Source organism: Lissotriton vulgaris, chromosome 9 (assembly GCF_964263255.1).
Source record: "Lissotriton vulgaris chromosome 9, aLisVul1.2, whole genome shotgun sequence".
Classification (NCBI taxonomy): Eukaryota; Metazoa; Chordata; class Amphibia; order Caudata; family Salamandridae; genus Lissotriton; species Lissotriton vulgaris.
Window position 1 is genome coordinate 1,050,500,682 of NC_141697.1, and position 27,730 is coordinate 1,050,528,411.

The 27,730-nt window shown below is 45.8% G+C and overlaps 1 protein-coding gene across 1 annotated transcript in view; it reads right to left on the minus strand.

Annotated features, from left to right (window-relative positions):
- ACAD9 (acyl-CoA dehydrogenase family member 9) overlaps nt 1–27,730 on the minus strand; it is a 330,356-nt gene that overhangs the window by 44,299 nt on the left and 258,327 nt on the right. Inside the window, exons 13-14 of the mRNA XM_086938986.1 lie at nt 15,710–15,789; nt 5,128–5,254 (exon numbers count right to left, since the gene is read on the minus strand). Of these exons, the coding sequence (XP_086795112.1) occupies nt 5,128–5,254; nt 15,710–15,789 (207 nt within the window). The remainder of the gene's footprint in view (nt 1–5,127; nt 5,255–15,709; nt 15,790–27,730) is intronic.

Consider the following 27,730-nt stretch of genomic DNA (forward strand, 5'->3'; position numbering starts at 1 on the left):
CTGTCTCAACTCTTATCATTCTGAGACCATGGAAACTGCTCCGTCATAGTTTTACCCCTACTTGCGTGTGACTTGTTCCATGAAAATGTTTGTTCTTCATGCCTTTCTTTGCTTTGAGAATTGTATTTATGTTTTGGACATGGTTGTCCTTTATGCTCCATATTTATTTTGCTTATCCTTTTTTGTTCCCACCAGGTTGTGTTCACATCTCACCCCTCCCCTCCATTATGCGGCTCGTTCGTTCTGTGCTCCTTCCCGTCCTCCCTTGTAGTCCTCGGATTTGTCACTGTTCCGTGTAGACTTCCACCCCTCCACCTCCCGTATGTTTTGGATTCTACGTAAGTTCCTCTTTTTACTTGTCTTATTTCTTCTCTCTGTTACTTCTTTCCACTCTTTGTGTTTTTCCTTCTTGATTGATATACCTTATTTTCTATATTGTTAATTGTTCCCTTTTACTTCATATCAGAATCTATTTTCTTGCTTTCTTCCCTTCTCCTATCTTTCTTTCTATCTTGCTCTCATTTTTCATGCTTTCTATTAATGGTTGGTTATACATTTCTTCCTATGTGCTTTAAGATGTTCTTTTTCTTGGATTCATTCAATTTGTTGTAACTATGTTCTATGCATTTAAAAATTGTTTCATGGAATGTCAGAGGCTTGCACTCTCCCATTAAAAGACAGAGGGTATAGTCACACCTCGCTAGATTAGACACTGATGTTGCATGCATACAGGAATCACATCTCACACATGACAAATCTTTAAAACTCAAAAAAGGTTGGGTTGGAGAAATATTTTTTTCACCTTGGGATCGTAAACATAATGGGGTTGTTATCCTTTTTCCAAATCTCTATCTATTAAAATATTGTCACACTATCGATCAAGCAGGCAGATGGGTATTTGTTAACTTTCTATTAGATAACATATCAGTTTCCTTACTAAATATTTATGCCCCCACAACTGGAGAACCCAACTTTTGGACTTCATTATCCCAACAAATTACTCAATGCCACGAGGATAACTTTATTCTCACAGGTGATTGTAATGACATCTTTTGATCCTTTTTTAGATTGTAACTCCTCAACCCCTTTTTTGCCTCACAAATCTCACAAGTCATTTGTACAGACTATCAAACAACAAACTTATTGATGCCTGGAGACTATGTAACCCGGAATTAAGAGAATACTCCTTTTACTCTCCAACACATCATACTCGATCACGCTTAGATTATATATTTCTCCCCCATAACATCACTCAATCACTAGTGAATGCTGACATTGGCTCTATTTTGATTTCAGATCATGCCCCTGTCCCTGTATCCCTAGACGTTTTGCAGAAGCCTAATTTACCCTGTAAATGGAGTTTCAATAATGCTCTCCTCTTGGATACTGCTTTTACTTCTTCTTTTACTTCCTTCTTTACAGAATATTTCGCAATTAATCAGACACATGATTTATCTTTCCCCACAGTTTGGGATGCATTTAAAGAATCCTCTAGGGACTTTATCATCCGTTAGGTTTCTAACAAACGCAAATTAGCAAGACAAAAAACCAATGCTATGCTCACCAAAATCAAGACTTTGGAGCATTCTTATTATTCCTCCAAATCAAAGGACTGCTTATCCGAACTCTTGAAGCTCAAATTTCAATTTAATCGAGATACTACTAATAATGCATCCAATTATCTATTAAAATCGAGTGCGAAATTTTACGGTGGGCAAAACAAGCAAAACAAAGCTGGGAAGTTAATGGCTAATTATTTAAAAACCAAGGAAAACAAACTCAATATAGAATCTGTATTCAGTTCCGATAACTCATTAAAATTCAAAGATGTCGAGATTCTACAGGAATTCCTTCAATTTTACACAGCATTATACTCTTCTGAAACTTCGGCGTCTGATCTCAATATCTCTCACTTCTTATCCCAACTTAACCCTTCGCCTGATTCCCGTCCTGACTTTTCTTCTCTAGAATCTGATATCACCCAAAAAGAACTTCACAATGCTTTGATCACTCTTAAGAAGAATAAAGCTCCAGGACCGGATGGCTTCACAGTGGAATTTTTTCTTCATGTTGCGTGCCTCCTTCTTCCCAAATTACATTCCCTTATACTAACCTTTTTACACTCCGAGAATTCTGTTGGTTCCTTATCTGACGCTCTCATTTGCCTCATTCCCAAAACTGGTAAAGACTCTCAGTATTGTAAAAATTATAGACCAATTTCTTTGGTTAACGTTGATTATAAAAAAAAAAATCAAAAGCATTAGCACTACGTTTAGAATCTCATCTACCTGAATTATTAGGGCCTGAACAATCTGGCTTCGTAAGGGTAGGCTTATTACGGACAACACTCGTTTATTTTTTGATATCATCTCCAAAGTTTCTCACATTTCCCACCCTTTGGCTGCCATAGCCTAGGATGCGGAAAAAGCATTCGATAGAGTTGAATGGCCCTATCTTTTTCATACACTCAAATGGTTTGGTTTAGGTCCTAAAATTATCGCTTTAATTTCCATCTTATATTCTAACCCGAAAGCTGCTGTTACCACAAATGGACAGATCTCTTCTTACTTCCATCTCGCAAGAGGAGTTAGACAAGGTTGTCCCTTATCTCCATTCCTTTTTAATATTGCCCTGGAACCCTTCTTGCTTAAGATCAGACAAAACGCAGATATACACGGCTTCACTTTCCATGAAACCAAAGTTAAAATGGCAGCGTATGCTGATGATGTACTCTTATTCTTAACACAACCCCAAACTTTCCTGCCTTCTTTTCTGGAGGAGGTGGAGGCTTTTGCGTCGGTATCTGGCTATAAATTAAATAAAGACAAATGCGAAATTCTGCCCTTGACAAAGTACACTTTCAGTAATGATTTTAAAATTTCAGGTTTTTCATGGAGCCCTCATTCCATTAAATATCTAGGCTTAGATTTTACTTCATCTATTGCAGGGACAATATCAAGGTGTGTGGACAAATACATCGACAGACTATCTTCCTTAACTGCAAAGTGGCATCCCTTGTACCTATCTTGGTGGGGAAGCTTGGATACTATCAAAATGATGCTCTCCCCCATTGTCCTCTATACCATTTCTAATATCCCGTTAGCGATTCCTCTCAAGTATTTTAAGAAAATTAACTATCTTATCTTCCTTTCTTTGGGGGAAAAAGAAATCCAGACTAATTCGCCTGAAATCAGAAGGAGGAGTTAATTTCCCTGATTTCCCCCTTTACCACAAATCCTTTCTACTTACCCAATCCTCACACTGGTTCCTAGATTCCTCTACAACTTGCCCTCTTTGGGCTACGCTGGAACGATCTTTTATTTCGCCCTTTTCCTTTCACAAATTTTTATCTTTTATGCGCAAGCCACAATCTATCTCTACCCCTCTTCTTAAACACGTTTCTAAACTTCTCCCAGCCCCCTCTGATAAACCTTCTCTTGATTTCCCTATATGGCACAATACAAATATTCTCATTAATGGTAGACCCTTCTTTTGGAAATCCTGGAGGCATCGGGGACTCATATGGGTTCATCAGTTGTATTGTCAAGATGAACTTATGCCATTTGCACAAGCAAGAATTACTTTTAATCTTCCTCATTCCTTTAGTGCTAAATACTTTATTCTAACACGTGCCATTACATCCGCCTTCTAACATCCTGTATCTTCTCCCTCTGCTGTTTCTCCCTCTCCTACTCATGCAGATAAATTACGTTCTTTATTACTTCGTAATTCCAAAGCTTCTGTGATTTATAAATGTTTGCATTCTCCCTTGACTCCAAGGTTCAAAACCAAGACAGAGCTATCTTGGGAAAAAGATTTGGATATTTCTTGGAATGTGCAATTGTGGAATAAAATAGGGCTTCGTCTACGCAAATCTTCTAGAGCTGCTAACACAACACAAACACTTTTCTTTATATATAATAGACTCTTATTTACTCTTTCTGCCCTTCATGTATACTGTTCCACCACTCCTCACACTTGTTGGTCTTGCTCGTCACCGCAAGCTCATCTAATACACATGCTTTTTACTTGCAAATTGATTTGGAACTTTTGGATTAAGGTATGGGCTCAAATAAATTAAATTTTTCACTCTAGTCATCCCTTTTCCATTTTGCATGTATTTTTAGGCAGTTTATCTCCAATTTGGAAATTCGCTAACACACACATGAAAAAATTGATTTACTAATTGCAGTGGCATTTCAGCAAATCACCAAAAATTGGAAAGACTTTACCAAAATTTCATATCAAGCATGGTGGTATGCTGTCTGTTACAATCATAGATTAGATACTACATTTGTTTATCCCCAACATTTAGCATCTAAACGTTTAGATTGATGGGAACCGGTTATATCATTCATTGACGCTAATGCTAGACGCGCCTCCTCTCCATCACCTCTGCAACAAGAAGTAGCTAAGCCTCCGTGACTTCCACTATGTTATTATACAGTTGAATTTAAACTCTCCATTGTTATTATATTTCATGCTCTATATTATAACCTTTATGATATTGATATTTTGAATGTCTTACCAGCTCAAACTGCTTTTTGTTTTACCTCTGTATAACCTTTACCTCACTAAACACAGACTATATATTCCTAATTATTTTTATTGCTCTTATATATTGTATCTTACTACATTCTTTTTCTCAATAAACCTTTTCTGAACTTAATAATAAAAATATATATGTTTTTTCAAATACCAATTGAATTTCCAACCAATATTATCCTTTCTGTAAACTTATGATATCCCTCAGCAGAGGGCAGGATCTAAGATCGCTTCCCTTTCAGCCCAGTTTTAGGAAATTTCTGTATTTGTCCACCCAAAATAAAGGTTTCTTCTCAACATGTAGGCTTGATGTCCTTAAACAATGCACCGAAAACCCGCAGCAAATTACTGGTATGTGGCTTTTTATTGTAAGTGTAATACCAGTTGCTCAATTCGGCAAGTGGAATACAAGTTAGTTGCGGTGGTTTGCTGAAGTAGAAGGTAACACTTAGGCCACATACCATATTTTAAGGAACGATGCACCATACGTTTTTTAATCATATAACAAAGAATAGTGCCTCTTTTAGTACAAATTAAAATATTTTTAACATATTGCAGATGATGACAATTTAAGCTAAGTACCTCCAGGCTGGGATGAACCACCCCATCTTGGCCAGTCAATCCAAAATTAACTTTTGTACCAATGCTCTCACGAAGCTTCTTGGCCGCCATCGCTAATACAACTCCAATATTGCCTTTCTTCATTTCTCTGCGGGATTGCAAACGGATCACACATTAATAAAAAAGAAGGCACCCATTCTATTGAGATACACATAGTACTTAAAGTGTGCATACAATTATTACTATTTCTTAAGCATATATAACGTAGTTTCGTTGCCATAACCATATCACTTTACCAATAATAAACAGGTAAATACCCATAGGGCACTGTCAATGCTAAGGGACTGCTAATGTTACATAAATGAGATTTGGAGGTACTTTGTGTCTCATACGACAGTACTTTCTAAATCCTTGGTGTCGCAAAAAGGTTGGCAGCACTTATCAATCCTTACCACTCAATAGAATGTGTCCTGAAAAGTCTAGCTTAAAGCTAGAAAGCAAAATGCACTGTCCAAAGGCCTGGAAGAAACATTGGCTTTTCATAAGCACCTACATCCTAGAGTGTCTGCTTGAGTTTAATGCTTGTTCAACAAACAAACAAAAATATTTGTTTTGCAGGCTTTTTGTAGCCATGATTTTGGACAAAAGCATACCGCAATGACTTTAGGTGCCTTTGAACAACAGAGGTATCATACAAAGCCCTGCAGCACTCCAAATATTGGCCGTCCAACAAGAAACACATGCAACACAGTGTCGACACATAAGAAATATGCCTGGATGTTCCAGCCATCTCTTAAGGTGCAGAGCCTTTTGAGAAAGGTCTAAGAAAAGCATAAAAAGGGAAACAAGGAGGAAAAGAAACACTGAAAAACAGTGGCAAAGGGAAAAGCTGATGAGAAAGTACCTACAAGGGTGAGGTAAAGAGGCAGGGAGTGTCTAGTAGTGAATTAAAGAGGAATGAGGTGGAATCAAGACTATGCAGTACTGGTTTTCGGATCCAAATGTCCGATAGAGCCAGATGTCACCTTCTGAACAAAACTTTGGGCCTCAGCACTAGTTGCTGGCAGGCAGGCTTACCTTCAAATAAGTTTATGATGACACATTAGGGAGAGATGGAGAAGAACCAAATACCAAGTTTGCCTTACCCATTAGGTGCCGTAACAACTGCCTAAATTGGAGCATTTTATCCTTTGCATCTCCGAGAAGGAGGAAAATGGCAGAAACGCTTTAAAGATTTAGACAAAGTCCTAACTTTTCAGGTGTCCGCTACATCCAGTGAATGCTTTGTAAAAACCAATGGGGCAGGCTTTCAGCTGATCATTGTTTATTGTAAACAGTGTGCACAAGTATTTTCAAAAGGAGAATGTGAAAATAATAATGAGGTCCAGTGCAGGAGCTCTACAAGACCCAGAGAGCGAGGCAGCTCATTTTGAAAGAGGCAGTATCTCTGTCCTTTGCATACTAATTAAGATCCAGCAATGGAGTGAGCCCTATGATTTTTTGCTCTTTATTGTCTCTACTATTGTTTTCCTTTCTCGTTACTAAATAGATTATTGTTGCACTTCGCCACACTGAAAAATTAATGTGCAAATCTCTTATTCTCTACGACTTACAAGGCACATTTCACCTTCCCTTGCACAGCTCCACTGACTTACTGTTCATTCTAAAAAAGAATTTGTTTTCTTTGTCTAGTGTTGAACTGTATTCGTTCATTGGTACCATCCCATTTATGTCATTCGGTTTCTCTGTATACCTTTTCTTCATCCTTCTGTTCTGCTTTGTTATTTATTTTTACTGTCAAAAGGCAAACTTGAGCTGAAGCCTACTTTTATTCTTTCAACCTGCTTGCGCCTGAACTGCCGAACTAATTTGTATGCAATGTGTTTGGCATTATCTACTCATATATGGGATTGTCACTATGCTGTTTTAGTTTTTATTTTCTTGGTTTTCTGAACATTTTGTTTCTGCTATATTCCACACTTTGGATAGCTGTGCTTTACCAAATAAATGTATTCAATGCTGTATATGTCCTCCGTCTCTTTCTCTTATAATGGAATAGTTTGTATACCCCCTGGATAAGTATATGCACTTTTTGGCAGCTGGTCACCAAATTGCTGGCTGCATGGATTTTAATGAGTATACTGGGAAAACTTTGGAGAAAATTAACAAAAATCCATACTATCGTTCAGTATTAAAGAAGGAATAGAGCAATTTTCTAGTCACTGACATATGGGAATCATCCACTTTTTTTTACATGTTCATCTCCTAGTTTAAGAGAAGTTCAAGAGTGTCCAAACTGCGGTGGTCCTTTGGGTTAGCAGAGGGAAGAGTCACCTTAGTTTTCACATAAGAAGGGGGTTTGAAAGGACTCACCTAGATCACCTACTGAGTTTCTACTACAGGATGTCATTCTTGTTGTAAAGATGTATGCCCCAATAGGATGTGGAAGCAAGTAGTGTGCTTCAACACAATGCTGTACTCTGTAATGGCAAAGTTCTCCTGTCATGAAAGCTTCTCACCTCGGGTGTTGGGTCAGACTTTATTTATTCTCTCGAGATTAGGGTGCATTTCATTACTAAAACCTGTGTCTCCATCGAGTAACATGTCAAATATTTTTGCATGGGTAGTACTTTGAGCTTAAGTCAATGGACTGGTAGCTATGATGAATGCTAAGGGATACTTAAGCAAACACTTTGATAAAAAGAAGGTCTGTTATTTCATTTGATGAACTGATTTGACTTGAAATTTTTCACACTAATGAGTTCCTTAAGTATATAAATATTTAATTATGACATTAACTAATGTGAGCGCTTGATTCTTGTCCCTAGCACCAGGGAGCGCTTTATTTGGTCTTGGCCGGTGCCCACCCGGCATCTGTTCGCCCCGTGTGGTGATCGAGCTGCGCGGGTGTCTCCCCGCTCATTTGCCGCCTTCATTTGCCCATGAGCGAGTGCCCACCTCTCTTTATATTTTAAATTAGAAGCCGGTGCCCACCCGGCATTGCCCCGTGTGTTCACCGCCGCAGCCCAGGAGTGTGTGCAGCCCCGCCGGGCCGCCGCGCTGCCTGCGACGAACCGGAAGAGGTTGACCGGCCGGCCAATCCCAGCGCAGCCGGGCCGGAAGTCCCGCCCCCACCGAGCCGGAGAAGCAGGAAGCAGCCCGCCGTGTCCTCGAGGCTCCACGAGTGAAGAGGAGCCCCGCGCTGCCGGAGAGGTGAGCCAGCAGTGTTCCAGCCCCCGCAGCACCTGCGAGGACCCGGTGAGTGCGGGGACAGGGTCTTTTGTATTTAGAGTGGCCCCGGTTGGCAGCGGGCCACTCCGACAATCTTGGGAAATTTTGCAGTGATTCAGAGTCCCCCGTGAGGGACTCCAACGACCCCACATTTCTGTTTAGGAGCCCCGAGGCTCCTGGGGGCAAATTGTGTATTGAGAGCCCAAGAGGCTCAGGGCATTCCCGTTCTCGAGCCCAGAGGCTCCCCCGCCCGCAGTTGTTTGACGAGCCCGGCGAGGCTCGGTGCCAGTTCCTGTTCTTCGAGCCCTGAGAGGCTCTTGCGCCCACAGAGATTTTGCGAGCCCACAGAAGGCTCGAGGGGGCAGCTCTTGTTCTGGAGTCCCGAGAGGCTCCGAGTGCCATATTTGTTTTGCGAGCCCTGAGAGGCTCTTAGGGGACACGAGTGTTGGTCAGAGCCCAGATGCTCCCACGCAGTACTTGCCCTCACCCTTGTTCTTGAGCCCACGAGGCTCCAACGTTGGCCATCTGTGATTTACACCTGTCCAGCACTTAGTGGACAGTTGCTACGTTTAGGCTTGTGTTCTGTGCTGCCTGCGCAGCCTTCCCTGACATTTGGACTCCGGGCATTTCAGCCCTTGCGAGGCCAGTTGGCCTGACAGTTCTAGTGTTGTGCTATGTGCACCCTGCGCATTGTGATTTACTTGCTTATTTGATTCCTGCGCAAATGTTCGACCTGCACCTCTGAATGTGTGTTAATGCCTCATGTGCAATGTGTTTTATGTTTTATCCCCTTTGCTAAGAGTGACCTGCTTAGAGGATTGTTGATGTCCCATTACCTTTGCTAAAAGTGACCTGCTTAGGTGATTGTTTATGTTTTATCCCCTTTGCTAAAAGTGACCGGCTTAGAGGATTGTTTATGTTTTATTACCTTTGCTAAATGTGACCTGCTTAGGTGATTGTTTAGGTTTCCTTCCCTTTGCTAAAAGTCACCTGCTTAGGTGATGATTTTCCTTCTATAGGTCCTGATGATAAGGTCCTAGTTCCCTGCGTGATTTTCCTACAGTGTTTAGGGTTGCGTAGGAGGTATTTACCTTTACCAGTGTTTACTGGTTGTGTGCTACATTTACTATTTTGTTGCTACAGTCATTATATGTTTATGTGCTAAGTGTTATACCTACAAGTATTATTTCTAAAAAGTGCCTACCCCTGACAGTGGTCCTGGTGGCCCTGTCCTGTACATAATCCCTTGTAAATTCTGCCCGTGCCTGTTGGCACATTGTAAAGTGTGTGTGTTATATAATGTGTTTTTACTATAATACAAAGGCTATTTTTTATATAACCTTGTGTGAAGTTTCCTTTGTGGTGGGCCTTGGGTGTTGTTGCTGGGTGCGCGCGCAAACGCTTTACACATCGCCTCCGAGATTAGCCTTGCTGCTCGCGTCACGTTACCTAGAGGGTGAGCAGGGGTTGTCTTGGTGTGTAACTCCCTTGCCCTGACCTTGGACATGGTGATCTCTGACTGACTTTGGCGTGAGCCTTGGCCAGCCCGGGGTCCCGGGTCTAACATGCATGGAAGGAAAACATTAGCTTTTGAGTGACAAATGAAATGTTGCACTATGCTTGCCTTGTTTGTCTAATTTGGGGGCCATTGATGGCTACCACCCCCTACCCCACCCCCATGCCCCCCCTTCCGGGACACCTTCTTCACCTCTTAACCTCATCCGTGCGGTGCAGATTTACCGCCGGTGCTGGGCCCGAATGAAAATGGGTGTGGTCATGACAGAACGGTTCCGTCATGAGCACAGCTCAACCGATGCTCATGACGGAACCGTTCCGTCATGAGCATCGAAGGAGTTAATACTTTTGATCCGGGTTTTAACCTACAGACAAGTCTTCAGTGTCCCAGTGTTTTGGTGTGTGCCCAGTGGAACCCACATTGGTCACCTGTATACGAGTAGAAGGCCCATTAGCTCCACTGCCTGAACTACACTTACCACTACTTTTCTGTACTTGTATTTTTTCTTTTAAAAGAATATCACCATCACCGATGCAGAGATTTAGCGACTTCTGACAACAAAGATTTTCCGTGTAGAACTTCCTCGTGCTTGGTTTTCTAACCTTTCTCAGGATTTCCATTACCCTAGGAGGCAGCGGTTGGTGTCCTTTTTCTAGGTATTTAGGAGCCACCCAGCTAGGCTGAGTTTGGCTGGTTCCGGATGTAACACACTACTGTTTTGCATGGTTAGCAGATCCTGTGTCACCTTGATTGGAATCATCTGCCCTCTGGACATCTCCAGCAAGTCTAAACACCATGTCTGTCGGGCACTCTACAGCGCTATGAGAATGAGTGATATCCCTGTCTTTCACCAGTACCCTTGGGATCACAGGAAATCGGTGAAGAGGGATATGCAAATCTCCCTGACCAGTCAGTTGATCGACAGAGCATGCCCCTTGCATTGGTGGTGTGGGAGCCTGAACTTGAACTCTTGGTGTTTTCTGGACTTGCGAATAGGTCTATACGTGGTATGCCCCGATGTCTGAATAGGTTGCCAAGTATCCGCTGTTTTATCTCCCATTCGTAGGAGGTGCAGTCTTGCCTTATAAATCTGTCTGCCTCTGTGTTCTGCTTCCCCGGAAGGTGGATTGCTATTGGTGTAGGGTTCCTTTGGATCGCCCATCTCCATATCTCCTATGCTAGTCTCGACAGAGGGAAGAACTTCTTTCCCCTCCATTTGTTGAGATAGAACATAGTTGTTGTGTTGTCTGGATTAGTACTGTGTTTTCGTAAATGCGCCTGGAAGGCTTTCAAGGCTAGGAAAATTGTCCGCGGGGCTCCAGACACCTCCGACCTTCAGGTTGTACATTTGCACTCACCAACCCTTGTGGGATGCATCTGTCATTATGGTCACTATGGGGGCTGGTGATTTGAAAGGACTCCCTATCCCCACATCTGGCAGGTTCCACCATTCTATCTCCCGTGGCACCCTTGCTGTGAAAACTACTAGATCTTCCCAGATTCCTGTGTCTTGTGACCATCCGTTGCAGATCTATTCTTGTACGGGTGTGTTAGACCTGGCATTTTTGGCGTGGTTTCCCCAGTCTTTTTGCCTCTACCGCCTGTATTTTTGACTGCATGCTGGACTTCGTTTTTTTGGGTTTTTGTACTCTTGGCACTTTACCACTGCTGATAGATTTGAGGCAGGAGTTGGCAATGTTTTTACCCTCCTAGACTACAGCCTTGGCTCTCTTGCAGAACTCCACAGGTAGGTGTTGTATCAGCCCTTCGATCTCGTTCCATTGCTGGTGCCCATACATGTTAAGGTGAGCATTGGAGTTGGCTATCCTCTATTGTGTGGCCCCTCTCTCCATCCTTTTGCCTACCAGGTCTAGTCTTTTGCTCTCCTTCTCTGGTGGGGCCCCTTTGATATGGTGGGGCATGGTTTCTCTTCCTTGTTGTCATCACAGTGATGGAACCTGCAGGGACATTACCCTTACTTGTACTTGGGGTCCCGTGGGGAATCCTCGTACGTCTTCTCCACATGAGAGGTTATTGCCCTTGCAGTGGCTTGTTCTCTGAAAGTCTCTTCACCCTGGTCAGAATGCTGGGTGCATGAAAATATAAGACGTTTGCTTTCTGGAAGCATGGCTACTCCTTTTCTTACTCCAATTATACCCCATACATGTCCACTGCCTTTTTAACAAGGCTGTTGTACATTGACAGGCCATCCAGGGCGAAGGCCCAGAGTGATAGTTTTCCACACCTTCCTCAGGACACTTGAAATCTAGGTTGTGCCATGTATCCTCATACTGGCTGAACGTTACTGCTTCTTCTGCCTCAAATTTTTAGAACTCCTACTGTTCTTCCTCATGCGGCTCCGGGGTTGCAGAGGCCTCCATGCCTGGAAGCTCTTACTCCGCCTCTGCAGATCCGATGGTCTTATTTGGATGCAAAACTTTCTCATGATTCATTGAGCTCCTTCTTCCTCTGGAGAAGGGCCATCATTTCGGCCTTTGCTTTTTCTGCTGGCCCTCGAGCACACTTTAACGTTCAGTGCAGGTGGATTCTTCCTTTCCAGCATCGGCGGTTCCCCTGCCCCAGTGTCTTTGCTCTTCTCCTTCGTTCCTTTTTGAGCACTCATTTGCTTCAAGGGTTTCGTAGAAGGTTTGCCCCATTAGTGTTTTTTGTTCGGGACCCGAACGGTTCCTTATGTTTGTGCTGTCTTTTAGTCATCGGGTGTTTCGAAGTGGAGGCTGCTTTTGAGGACTTTGAGTCCAAGGACAAAACATCTGAGCCTTTCAGCAGTTTGGTTTCCTTCTGCCATCTTATTTGGGCATCTTGCACTGCCTTCCTCATTGCTTCTCTCCTTTCATTGTCTGCTGCTGCATTTTTGACATGCGACTCCACTCCTTTCTGGTTCGCCGCCTCAACATTGTCTTTGTCAGGAATTCCAGAGTCTTTTGGGTGCTAGTCATGGATTGATGTGATATTCTTTGTCGGGTTGTCAGCATAATTTGGCGCAGGCTTATCAATCTTCGAACTTGTCATCCTTTGGCAAACACAGATTGCAGGCCTCAGGCGGATCCCTCTGCGCAAACATGTGGTGACAGTTGGGGCAGAATTAAAAAAGGGTATTTTCCATGATCCCCTGCTGCCTCTCTCCTCTTCATTCTCTGGCCACATCAGTTTCACCAGCGTGATCGAGAAGGCTCCCTTTCTCTGTTCGCATGTTTTTCCCATGGCTTTCGCTGGTTTTCAGTGCTTTTCTGTTTTTTCCTCCTTTTATACTCTGGAATTCTTTGGCGCTCTTCCGTCGTGCTTCCAGACCCAAAGGAGGAAAAAAGAATCTTAAGATGGCACCCACGCACAGGAACTTCCAGGTGCCATCTGATATCACACAGGGGATGAACTCACCACCAAATGCTGGTTAACAACCCCACAACAAAAAATTAAACAAAATGAATAAACAAAGGGAAGAAAGACAAATCAGTTTTCGGATCCAACCAGTCGATGGCGGAATAGATGCACAGCATGTAAATCCAGAAAAGGATTCATGCAGCAAAACTGTAGATGACTCAGACACCTAGAACCTCAAACCATAGAAACAGAACTGGAAACCCTAACCTACCAGTATGACCACACACCCTTGTTAATCCTCCTGCAGAGAATTACGACCCACAATGTTCACCTTTGGGCAATAATAACTTATTAAGATGAACTCCCTCTGTTCCACCTTAAACGACAGTCATATAAAATAAATGACAAAACAGGCTCCTGCCTTGCTCACCTGTTGACGGAGAAACTTGATTAATCATAACTTAAGGACTTTGTCGGAAGATGACACACTTCTACAAACAGTCAGATAAAGTGGAGTTAGTGAGTTTTTTCTATACCTTATACAAAGCAGGAACATTTCTCTCCCCTTCTCAGAAAGGCTACATCAGAGACACTATATATGTAAAGACTATATAAAGAATGTTCCCACCTAGCCAAATGTTTGCCTGCCTACGTGTACCACCCAAACACACCAATACTGGATGATGTGGCTAAGACCATTATAGCCGAACAGAAATTGGGAAAGGCCCTGGGACCGAATGTCCCCTTAGGTGCTATTCGTAAAACGTTTTGAAGTAAACTAGTAGCTAAACGAACAGTCACTACATTTACCCCAACGGGAACGATTACATCCTTCATGACAGAAGCAGTCATAACTGATCTTGAACCCAATCAAAGACCTAGTGAAGTGTGCCACACACAGTCCAATAGATCTATTAAATCCTGATGCTAAATTATACTTAAAAATCTTGGCAAATAGGTTGGAAAATCTCCTTACTGGGATCATTCACCCAGATCAATAGAGTTTCGTAAACAAAAGGCAGACGCCCGATAACATTCAAAGGGTAGTTGACCAGGTTGAAAAGATGATGAAGAAAAATGTATTGTCCATATTAAACTATAGACACAAAAAGACCTTCCACTGGGTGGATTGGCGTTTCATGTAATTGGCCCTGGAGGTCAGTGGGTTTTAGATTCAGGGATGCACTATTATAGAGCACGTATCACTCCCTTTCGGTTTAGATGGAGACAGACTTGAACAGGTGAGCTTCATTGTTTTTATCCTGGATGAGACGTATTAATGTAATTAAAATTAATATCCATCCTAAAGTCCTCTTCCAAGTACTCCCTATTCCGGTGAAGGAAGGAAGGATTGTTTTGTAACCCTACAGAAAGCAGTTAATAGATTAAGCTACTACATGTGAATAGACAACGTTGAGAGTTAGCCATTCCAAACTTCAGATTACACTACATGACGGAACAAATGAAAGTAATAACTGAGTGGTCAAAAGAGGCCACAGACACTTGGACAAATATGAAGACAGCAACTGTGACTAGGTCACTATGGGTCGTGGTTTGGCTGTGGAAAACACATAGACCCTGAAACACATTCTTGAGCACTCCCTTTAGAACAACACTAAACACCTGGGACATCCTGGCTACAGGGTGACATTTCATTTCCTTTCGGTCACCATATAGCCCGATTCAATTGAACCCAGAGTTCTCCCCAGAACTTCAAGAGGTCAATTTTATAAATGATAATAAAGGAGTTGTACACTATCAAATCATATTTGCAGTGCTAATTAAACTTTCTGCTGGGGTTAAATGAGCGGCTGCAGTACTCCCAGCTGAGACACTGATTAATGCATGCAGAATCAGACATGCCGCTGTAAGAGAAAAACACGGTTTGAGAGACTCCTTGCCAGCTTGAGGTCCCAGAAGATTTACACATTACTAAATACATTCTGCATCAAAACTAAAGAAATTCACCAGAAGTTGCTCAACGAGTGGCATTCTTACCCTGCTAAAGTACACAGAATATTCCCAACCGCTAGCCCAAAGTGCTGGCAACAATGCGGGCAAAGAGGTACTATGATCCCCTTTTGTTGAGTTGTCTGTGCATACAGTAATCTTGGAAAGAAACAGCTGCAGCAATAAAAGAGATCTTGGGATTTCCTCCAGTCTGTTCCTGTTGGCCTTACAACAACCAGCTCTTAAATATACGACTAAAGCTGACAGGATTGCCCTAAAGAACTGTTTGGGAGCAACTAACATGACTATAACTATGTGGTGAACACAGAAGAGATGGGGGTGGAGAGGGAGTTCTTGTTGAAGTTGGGGCTGTTATTTGGTTTTCTAATCTCCTATTTTATTTCTTTAATAGGAAGAAAATATCTAAATTGCCACTCTGCAATGTAGAAATATGGGTTCATACTGTCACATGTGAATTTGCTACACCAATGTGATCATTAATCAAATCTCTAAAAAAGAAAATGTATTTTCATTCACTCATCCAAGACCACCAAAATTGAGACTTACTTTATTTTTCCTGTTAAAATTTTGCCTGCATGCTGAATTCCAGTTAGCGCAATATACATTCGAAGAATTTCATTTGTTCCCTTAAAGAGAAAAAAATATATAGTGACTTATCTTTAAATACTATCATAATTAAATACTGAATGGAAGCTTATTACATTATCTTGAACTATGCTTCCCATTGGAACACACTATTTTAAGAAGAATACTGATTAGGTACTCATCCTAGGATAAACTACAACAATCGTTTTTTCCCTTTTTTTTCAAGAAAGTTTTATTAAAGATATTAAACAGTAAACAGTATAATTATCAATGTGAACTAAGACAGAAAGTGAATATAGTAAAAACAATATTTATTATAAATGAAATTCAGTTTACTTTCTAATGAAGCAATGATAAAAACTGCCTCAGTAGACAAACTAATGTCTACCCTTAACATATATTTTTCCATAACCTTTTCCTGTAATAGAAAAAGAAAAAATAGATACAAATTCGTACAACAAACTTATTCCCTCTTCATAGATTATTCCGCTAAAAACCAAGGCTGTCCAGGTTCTATGCCACGTCAAGGAACTCTACTACAAGGACAAGGCTATGAGAGGAATCACAAACCATTTTGCATTTTGACACCATTGCAAGACCTCTCTTGTAAATAGTGCAGCGTTTGGTGCTAATGCACAAGTTACTTACCTTCGGTAACGATATATCTGTAAGAAACAGTAGTTCGTATTAGATTCCTTACCTTAGAATATCCCCAGGCGTCAGACTGGATCCGGAAAATTTTGCGTAGCTTTACCCATGCGCATCGGTAGGCGTCATTGGCGCCAGGATGACGTCGGAGTACTTAGACGCCGCCCTCGCGCGCGGACGTCCGTTCTTATACATAGCTTTTCCGCGCCAGAAACGCAGAGCTATGATAAAAACCAACACTGGTGCCATGAAACTAGGGCCCTGAAAGGGGGTGACCTTAGCCCTAGATATCGGTTCGCAGAACGGGGAGGATGGATGGGGCGGTAAGGAATCTAATACTAACTACTGTTTCTTGCAGATATATCGTTACCGAAGGTAAGTAACTTGTGCACCTGAAAGAAGCAGGTTAGTATTAGATTCCTTACCTTAGAATAGATACCCCAGCAATACCAACCCCGGTGGTGGGTCTGCGAACCAATGATCACACCAGGAAGTCCTTGAGAACGGAACGACCGAAGAAGCCATCTCTCCGGACTTGGCTGTCCAGGCAATAGTGTCTTGCGAACATGTGCAGCGAGGCCCACGTAGCTGCCTGACCGATGTCCTGCAAGGGGACTACCCGACCCAGGGCAGTAGTAGCCGCCATGGCCCGAGTGGAATGGGCCCTCAGCCCAACAGGAGGCTCCTTTTCAGCCAAAGAGTAGCATACCTTGATGCACAACACGACCCACCAAGAGATGGTCCGCTTGTGCACCGCCCAACCTTTCTTAGCGCCCACGTAACCAACAAAGAGTAGGTCATCCATCCGGAACTGGCATGTGCGATCCAGATAGAATGAGAGCGCACGTTTTGGGTCCAGAAGGTGGAGCCTCTCTTCCTCTTTCCAGGGATGCGGAGGCGGAAAGAAGGTGGGCAAAGTGATGGACTGTCCAATGTGGAAGGCTGTGACTACCTTGGGCAGGAAAGAGGGTCGCGTCCGCAACACAACGTTGTCCGGATTGGCAGAAAGGAAAGGAGGTTTACAGGAAAGAGCCTGGAGCTCACTCACCCTCCTGGCAGAGGTGATGGCAACCAGGAATGCAGTCTTGAGAGTAAGGAGACGAAGAGGACAGTTATGAAGTGGCTCGAAAGGAGCGCACATCAGATACGTCAGAACAAGGTGCAAGTCCTACTGAGGCATCACGAAACGAACAGGAGGAAACATGCGAGTGATGCCCTTCAAAAACCTATTTACAACTGGGGACTTGAACAAAGAGGGCTGATCAGGCAGCCTTAGAAAGGCGGAAAGAGCAGAGAGGTAGCCCTTGATAGTGCCCAGAGCAGAGCCCTGCTGGGCAAGAGAAAGAAGAAAGAGAAGAACCTTCGAAAGAGGGGCAAAAAGGGGGTCCACAGCCTTTGCTGTGCACCATTCCACAAATTTGTTCCACCTGCAGGCGTATACCGATTTTGTGGCGGGACACCTGGCTGCCAGAATCACATTACAGACTTCAGGAGGCAAGTCAAATGACCTCAACTGCCGCTGCTCAATCTCCACGCATGCAAGTGGAGACTTGACAGGTTCGGGTGGAGGACCGTCCCCTGCTGCTGCGACAGAAGGTCCTCCTGAAGAGGCAGACGAATTGGGGGATCGACAGACATGCTGAGTAGCTCGATATACCAGTATCTTCATGCCCAGTCCGGAGCCACAAGGATGACTTGGGCCTAGTCGCGCCTGATCTTCTTCAGCACTCTGGGCAGAAGTGGTATAGGCGGAAAGGCGTACAACAGACCGCAGCTCCACGAAAAGCGTCTCCGAGCGAGGGCTGCCTTGGAAATTCCAACGTGCAGAATTGATGACATTGCGCGTTCTCTTCTGTGGCGAATAGATCTAACCAAGCCTCTCCCCACTACTGAAAGAGGCTTTACGCCAGGTCCGAGTTCAGACGCCATTCGTGATCAATCATGCACCGACGGCGGAGTTAGTCTGCCCTGGCATTCAGGGAACCTGCCAGGTGTTGTACTACCAGGGTCACGACCTGATGTTCCAGCCACTGCCAGAGGCGCAGAGCCTTCAGGCATTGGGTCCACGACCCCTCCCCGCCCTGTTTGTTGCAGTACCACATGGCGGTGGTGTTGTCTGTGAACACCTGCACTACACTCCCCCGGACAGAGGGGAGGAATGCCTTCAGTGCAAGCCGGATCGCCCGCAGCTCCAGAAGATGGATGTGGAGCCGGGACTCCGCCGGACACCAGAGGCCTCTGATCTCCACCTCTCCCATGTGGCCCCCCCCCAGCTCTGGAAGGACGCGTCCGTCACAACTACGTGCTCCGGTTGGGGTAGGGAGAGGGATCTGCCGCTGACCCAATCCCAGTCCGTGAGCCACCACTGCAAATGTCTTGCAGTGCCCTCCGAGATCAGGACATGGTTGGACAAGTTGCCCTGATGCTGGGCCCACTGAAACTTCAGGTCCCACTGCAGAGCCCGCATCTGCCACCTGGAGTGATGCACCAGAAGGATGCAGGAGGCCATCAGCCCCAGAAGCCGCCACGTCAACCTGACCGAGACTCGGGATAACGGCTGAAAGATCGGAATCAGAGCCTGAATATCCATAACCCGCTGTTCCGGAGGATAAACCCGAAACTGTGCCGAGTCTAGAACCGCTCCGAAGAAGAGGAGCTTCTGAGAGGGACACAGGTGTGACTTCGACACATTGATGGAGAACCCCAGCAGGTGCAGGAGGACGGCCGTATTCTTGAGGTGGCTGACGACTGTCTGGGGCGAGCCCGCCTTCAACAACCAGTCGTCGAGGTAGGGGAAGACTGAAACCCCTAACCTGCGCAGATGAGCTGCGACCACCGCCATCACTTTCGTGAACACCCGTGGGGTGCTGGTAAGGCCGAAGGGGAGCATGGTAAACTGAAAGTGCTTGTGGCCTACCGTGAACCACAGGTAATGCCAGTGGGACGGCAGGACAGGGATTTGAAAATAAGCGTCCTGCAAGTCCAACGCTACCATCCAGTCTCCCGGGTCGGGGCAGCTAAGACCTGAGCCAAAGTCAGCATCTTGAACTTCTCCTTTCGGCGGAAGCCGTTGACGTTCTGCAGGTCCAAGATAGGGCTTAGGCTCCCCTTTGCCCTTCTTGGGAACCAGAAAGTAGTGGGAGTAACAACCACACCCTACTTCTGGCCCAGGAACGCGCTTGATCGCCCCCTTGGCCAAGGGGGCCGTAACTTCCTCTCGCAGAAGATTCAAGTGATCCCCCAACACGCGGTGGTACTGCGGTGGCATGGCTGGAGGGGTCGCCTCGAAGGGGAGGGAGTAGCCCCTTCGGGCGATTTGCAGCACCCATCTGTCCTAAGTGATGTTGCACCAGTGAAGGAGGTGATGGCGAACTGTGCCCCCCAATGGCGTCATGTGGACCTGAAAGCTCGGACTAGGAAGGCTTTGAGGCGGATACTGCGGGGGTGGATGTGGACTGGCCTCGCCGTTGTCCCCGAGAACCGCCACGGCAGTTACCGCGTCCGCCACCACGCTGGATGTTAGTCTGAGGCCTGTGGCTGGCAGGACGTGTGGGGGTGCCCCTTCCTTGGCCACAAAAGGAGCAAAAGGCAGCAGGTTGCTGGAGCAGGGCAGACAGGCCCAAGGACTTGGCCGTAGCCCTGGAGTCCTTAAGCGTTCAAGCGCACTGTCTGCCTTGTCGCCAAAGAGGCGACGGCCATCAAACGGCATGTCCATAAGGGTGTTTTGGACATCAGCCGAAAAGTGGCAGACCTCAGCCAGGCGTGGCGATGAATCGCCACCGGCGTTGCCATCGCTCTACCTAGCGAGTCCGTTGTATCCAGTCCACACCGGATGGAATACCGTGCCGCATCTCGACCCTCCGCAAGGGCTTGGGCGAGTTTAGTCCCGTCCTCCTCCGGACATTTTAGCAGCACGGCCGCGACCGTGTCCCACAGAGAGTGGGTATAACGGCCCAAGAGGCACGCAGTGTTAACAGACCCCAACCCCAAACTTAGTGAGGAGAACATCTTCTTGCCATACTGTTCGTACCTCTTGGATTCTCGATCGGGGGGAACCGTAAGGAATGCGGTCTGGGCGTTAGAGGCCTGTATGACCAGGCTCTCGGGGATGGGGTGGGTGGACAGGAAGCAAGGGTCGCCCGGAGCTGGCCGGTGGCGTCTGGCCACGTTCCTATCTACAGGGGGACCTGTAGCGGACCTGTAGCGGGCCTGGACGAGTTGCCCAAAAGAACATCAGATAAGGCCTCATTAACGGCAGCAGAGGCTCCGAGGAGCTTGCCTGCGGTTTAAGGACCTCAGTGAGGTTAGTCCTCACGGCCGCGACGGGTTGAAGGGATAAGGCCTTGGCCGCCCGCGTCAAAACCACACTATAGGCAGCCCCCTCCTCCGTAGCCACGGTAGGAGGGGAGACAAAACCAGTGTCTGGCATAGTGTCCAGACCACTGGCATCCCCAAACTCACCTGCCCAGTCCTGATAAGGCTGGCACTCACGTGCCAGAGGGTCCTCAGACCCCTCCCAATCCTCCTCGCCACCCATCTCCTGATACTCAGGGTCAAAGGATAGGGCCGGGTCATAGAAGTAAAAATCTCCTAGCGGTGTCGAATACGACGCCGAGTAGCGCCGGACCCAAATCAAGGGTAGGACCAGGGACGACGTCGTCCGGGGACGGCGTCGGGGGGGGACACCCTGGGGGCCGGCACCGGCGAGGTCGTAAGGTCGACCGGCGACGACCCGGATCCGGAACCGGATCCAGCGGGACCCTGCAGCGTCAGGACCGAAGTCGCAGAGGCCGAAGCACCCGACGGCGCCGGGGCTGAAGCACCCGGCCCACTTGAGGACCCAGTCGGGCTGCTTAGCCCGAAGGCGCCGCGGAACCAGACGGAAAAGTGAGCTACCTCATGGCCATGAGGAAGGCCTCGATCTCCTCCCAGGGACCGGCGGGTATGGAGCAGGCCGCGAAGCCTGTGGCTCTGGCGGAGCCGCGTGGGCGATGCCGCCCGAACCCCCGCGGCGTCGCGCGAGCGTCGAGGGGGGAGTCAGAAGAGCGATGACGCCTCTTCGACTTCTTGTGCCTCTTACCTGAGGACTTGGAGCCCGAGAAATGGTGTCGACTCCCGGAGCTATGATGACTCTGGCCCCGCGACCGGTCCCTCGACCTCCTTCCGGACCGGGACCTCGAACGGCGCGGGCCGACTGCCGGAGCTCGAGGCGCTTGCGGAACCTCTCCCGCCTAGCCTTCGACGTTGAGGCCCAGCAGTTGGGGCACGACTTGTCCTCGTGGTCGGGCCCCAGGCAATGCAGACACCGGCAATGGGAGTCAGTAACCGACATCAGTCGGTTGCAGTCGACACCGGGTTTGTACCCGGGCATCCCTACCGTCAGAGTCGTTCGATTTGAAAAACAGATCAAAAAGATCCAAAAAGTTTAGTCAAAAATTGACTAAAGGGTACCACTTTCACCTGACCTGCGCTTGCTGGCGTGGAAAAAAGAAGACCTGAGGTCAGCGCGCAAGGGCGGCGTCGAAGTACTCGGACAACGTCATCACAGCGGCAACGACCCCGACGAATGACGCGGAGCCGCAGACGACGCCTACCGACGCGCAGGGGTACTGCTACGCAAAATTTTCCGGATCCAGTCTGACGCCTGGGGATATTCTAAGGTAAGGAATCTAATACTAACCTGTTTCTTTCTGATGTAGTTTACCACTGTAACTGTAACTTTTGTGACAAAAGTTTATGATCACATTCCAGTAAACGGACTGCAACTGCACCATATCAGTTTAACCCCATGAAAGCACAACACCAAATTGCAATGCAATACCACTATAATGCACCAGACCTGTAACGCAACAAACAAAACACACCAACACAACAGACACCAAGTCAAAATAAATTCACAACACAATTAAATAGTACAACATGACACAAAACATTAATTCAAATAATTTAATTGTGCCATGTTTTTATATTGTGTTTCATGTTTTGTATTGAGGTAGCATTGTCGTGCTTTTGGTCGTCTTGATGTGTTATGTAATGTTACTACTTTGCCATGTATTTTGCTGTGCTGAGTTATAATAATGTTTTCTAACTTCTGTTACAAATGTCAGAAAATGCTGCTACCAAACAAAAGCAGCTTATCCAAGAAAAATTCCAACGTAAAAACACAAATATCACTTCCAAAACGCTACCATACCATTGCCATACTTTTGCCCCATTTCTACATCTTAACATGATACTGGGCTAAAGAACAAGCTACTTAACTTCTGTAACTCCCTTTTAAGGTGGATTCTGTATCTAACTGCAGATTCCTCACCTTCTGAATAATCAGCAGATACCAAACTGGAAGGATTAGTTACTTACCTGTAATCCTAGTTCTCTTCCAGGGGTATACTCATCAAAGTCATAAGCGCTGAATAGTCCCGCCCTCGTGCGGGACCCCGGAGCAATAGCCAATAATATGCATATATCTACATATATATATATATATACATACATATAAATACACATATAATAACTATATATATATATAGATAATATGCATTATACATATGCAGCCTAAAATAACCATACTAGGCTCAAAAGACTGCCCCCAAATGCCTGAAACAAATCTTTACATTTGTTAAATAAAGACATATAAATGACATTATATGAAAATGCAAAGAAGAAAGCACTGCCTTTGTTGTCTTTGAAACACACCACCTTTATTTTCAAAGGTAAAACAGGCAGGACCATAGAGGCAGCTTTAGCCTAGTTAGGCTGCATTGTAACAATAGGAAAAAAACTGGTGCCGTGCCTTTAAGACCTCTGTGAGCCTCCAGGCTCCCATCATGCACCACAGGTGATAGTTAGGTCAGTTCTTTTTAGACGGCGTATAACAGTGTAAACACAGCATGGGTAATGCGTAAAATAGCCAGTTCTGGTATTCGTCCGGGGAGGAGGGTGGGTGTGCTTATGATTTTGAGGAGTATACCCCTGGAAGAGAACTAGGATTACAGGTAAGTAACTAATCCTTCTCTTCCAGGGGATACTCATCAATAGTCATAAGCACTGAATAGAGTAGCAAGCCCATCCCATACCCTGCGGACGAACACCAGACTTTCTAGACAGCACACTCTTATGTGAATTACCCAAACAAATTTCTCAGTGATGCCTGACCAACTTGGGCATCAGCCTGAGCATCAGAATCAAGGCAGTTATGGCGGGCAAATGTGTGAACCGACCGCCACGTAGCTGCCTTGCAAATTTCATGTACAGGAACATTTTTAAGCATTGCTATAGTAGCAGCCTTTCCTCTAGTGGAATGAGCTCTAGGTCTACCCGGGAGCTGCTTTCGTGCCAACTGATAACATAACAAAATGCATGACACAATCCATCTAGAAATGGACCTCTTAGTAGCAGGAAAACCCGTATTTAGAGGACCGTAGTTCACAAATAGATGATCAGTCTTTCTGACACTCTTAGTTTTATCAAGGTAATACTTCAAAACTCTTTTCAAATCCAAAGAGTGCAGAGCTCTTTCTGCAGAAGAGCTCGGAGTAGCAAAAAACGTAGGTAGTGTCACTGATTGATTTATGTGAAAATCCGAGATTACTTTAGGGAGAAATCTCGGATGAGTCCGAAGTACCACTCTATTCGCATGGAAAACGAGATAGGGTTCTGTTGCACAAAACGCCTGAATCTCGCTCACCCGGCGCGCAGAAGTGATAGCTACAAGGAAAGACACCTTCCACGACAGATGTTGAAGAGAAGCTTTGTATAGGTTCGAATGGGGGACCCATCAATTTAGACAAAACCACATTAAGCTCCCAAGGAGGTGAGGGGCCCTCACAGGAGGATACACCTTCCTGAGACCCTCCAGGAAATCCTTCACAACTGGCATTTGAAAGAAAGAAACCTGAGTAGGGGACTTTCGATAAGCTGTTATTGCTGCCAGATGGACCTTAATAGATGAATACTGTAAACCTGCTTTGGCCAAAGAAAGTAAGTATGGTAACAGTACCTGTTCCTGACCTCGAATGGGGTCATGACCTTCAGCAGCACACCACGTGAAAAATCGCTTCCACTTGAAAGCATATGTCTTTCTTGTAGAAGCTCTCCTTGCCTCCTTTAAAATGAACATACAGTCCTGAGAGACACCTAGGTGACCATACTGGACGAACTCAGGTACCATACTGCTAGCTTCAGGGACGGCAGGTTGGGGTGGAACACCCTGCCGTTCTCTCTCGTCAGCAGATCCGGAAAGCAAGGAAGTCTCTTGTGCGGTATCTTGGAGAGATGCAGGAGATCCGGGTACCACCATTGGCGAGGCCAATCCGGAGCCACCAGAATCATGTCTGTCTTGGAAATGTACAGCTTCTTGATCACCAAGGGAATGAGTGGAATCGGTGGAAAAGCGTAGAGTAACGTCTCTGTCCAGTCTATCCACAGAGCATTCCCCTTGGATCCTCGTTGTGGGTACCTGGATGCGAAGACGGGACATTTTGCGTTTTCTCCGTCTGCAAAGAGATCGATCTCTGGTAACCCCCAGGCTTGAAAGACGTCTCTTATTACTTCGTCTTTTAAGACCCAGTCGTGCGCTTCTGCGAAGTGTCTGCTTAGTTCGTCTGCTTGGACGTTGAGGACACCGGGCAGATGGACAGCTGAAATTTTCATACCCCGAGCCAGAAGCCACTTCCAGATTGCTTGCGCTTCCAGCGACAGAGGTCTGGATCTCGTTCCGCCCTGCTTGTTCAGATAGTACATTGTTGTTGTATTGTCCGTCTGAACAAGCAGAGAGGATGTCTTGAGCACAGGAAAGAAAGCCTTGAGAGCTAGATGGACAGCTCTGAGCTCCAACATGTTGATGTGATACAACTTTTCTTTCTCCAACCACACTCCTTGAACTTGAAGTGACTCTAGATGAGCGCCCCAACCCTGCAGGGACGCATCTGTCACCAGGGATCGTTTGGGCATGTCCTCCTGAAAAGGTACTCCCACAACTAGATGATTCCGCTGCATCCACCATTGAATGGAGATTCGCACCGACAGAGGCAGTGATAGCTTGTCTTCCCATCGGTTTGAAAACTGGGACCACTGATCCTCCAGTGACTGTTGCAGAGGTCTCATGTGTAGTCTGGCATTTGGAACAAGGAAAATGCAAGACGCCATGGATCCTAGCAGAGACGAGATCTGTCTGGCCGTTGGTCGAAGAGTCTTTAACATTGTTTGGCACTTGAGGAGAATGGATGATAGTCTCTCCTCCGAAGGATACGCTTTTGCGTCCTTTGAATCCAGAAGTGCGCCCAGATAGTGGATCCTCTGTGTGGGATTGAGGATAGACTTTTTGAAGTTCACGTGCAGACCTAGTTTTCTCAGCTGATGAATACAGAACGTGAGATGTTGCTGAAGTAGAACTGGAGAGGCACTCTTTATCAGCCAATCGTCTAGATAGGGATAGACGAAAATATGCCTCTTTCTTAGGAAAGCCGCTACGACTGCCATGCACTTTGAAAAGGTGCGAGGAGCTGACTTTAGCCCGAAGGGCAAGACTGCGAACTGGTAATGATTGGTCTGAATGCAGAACCTTAGAAACTTCCGATGCTTTGGGGCAACGGGGATGTGAAAATACGCATCCTGAAGATCTATGGAGCACATCCAGTCCTTTTGATGCAAGAGTGGAATTATTTGGTGTAACGCCAGCATTTTGAACTTTTCTCGCCGAATGAACTGATTGAGGCGCCTGAGATCTAGTATGGGCCTGAACTCCCTGCTTGGACCTTTCTTTTGAACTAGGAAGTAACGGGAGTAAATTCCTTTTCGACGTTGTGTCCTTGGGACCTCTTCGATGGCTTTCTTTAGGAGTAACACTGACACTTCCTTTTTTAAAAGGTGAAGACGATGGAATACAGTATTTTAAGGAAGAATTGAGGGTGGAGGAAACTTGAACCTGATTGCATATCCATTTTGCACAATATTCAGCACCCATGCGTCGTTTGTGATGTTTTTCCACTCCTCCAGGTAAAAACGCACACTTCCCCCCACCGGAGTGGTCAACGGGCTCAGGGGAAGCAAACACTCACTGCTTTTGCTGTTGCTGCTTGTTTCCAGGAGCAGTCTGTCTTGAAATTCCGCCTCTTCCTCTACCAGGACGACGCTGGGAGAACTGAGATCTTCCTTGATTCTGTTGTGAAGACCATTGAGGGGTTTGAACCCTCTGCTGGCCCTGTCTCCGATCATAAGGACGGTATTTTTTCTTAAAATTGTCCTTTCTCTTTTCGAGACCTACAGCTCTCACAGTATCCAGCTCTGTCTTCATTTTTGACATTTCGTCGTCAGCATGAGACCCAAAGAGAGTTTTCCCATTAAATGGCAGGTTTAAGATGCGGTGCTGGGCTTCAGGTTTAAGTCCCGTAAGTCTTAGCCAAGCTGAACGTCTCGCGCAAAGACCATGAGCATAGCCATGCGTGGATAGATCGGAAGCATCCGCAGCTGCGCTAATCACCTGATTAGACACTAGCCCACCTTCATGAAGTATTTCCAGGAAGTCATTCTTGTCTTCTTTGGGAAGTTTTTCAGCGAACCGGGATAAGGAATCCCAAAGAGAACGGTCATAGCGACCCAACAAAGCGGAGGCGCTGGCAACCTTCATGTAGGAAGCAGAAGTGGCACACATTTTCTTTCCTACCGAATCCAAAGTCTTGCTATCCTTGTCTGGGGGAACAGACGAGGACGTCGATCCATTCTGATTTTTACGTGCCGCTGAGACGATGACCGAATCAGGTTGCGGCTCTGCTCTTAAAAATAACGGGTCAATGTCCGGAGCCCTGTACTTCTTCGCGATCCGTGAGGGGACCGCTCCCAAAGAAGCCGGTGTCAAGAACTTATGTTCGGCAGGCTCCAAGAGACCTGGAACCAGAGGAAGTAAAGGTCTCGATGATAATCTCTGATGCAAAGTTTCGAAGATAACTGTAGTCTTCGCAGTAGAGACAGGCATCTCTATATGAAGTTTCGCTGCTCCCCGGCAAAGAACCTCATTAAAAGTGATTGCGTCATCAATCGGCGATATCCTGCTTGGAGGAGTCGAAGATAACGTCGGAGAGTAATATCTCTTCGAATTCGTAGATCTTGTCGAGGATCTCTTATCACGTCTCTTGGATGATCGGTGATGTGAAGACCTCGGAGAAGGTGTAGTCCGCCTTCTCACGGATGGAGACTTCCTCTGCGGAGTACGCTGCCGCCTTCCAGGAGACTGGGTCACTCGAAGAAGAGGTGACCTTGATCTTGACACGGGTCTTTTCGACACCGGCGACCTGGACCTAGACTTTGGAAGATTGATTCTCCTTATCTTCCAGTCTC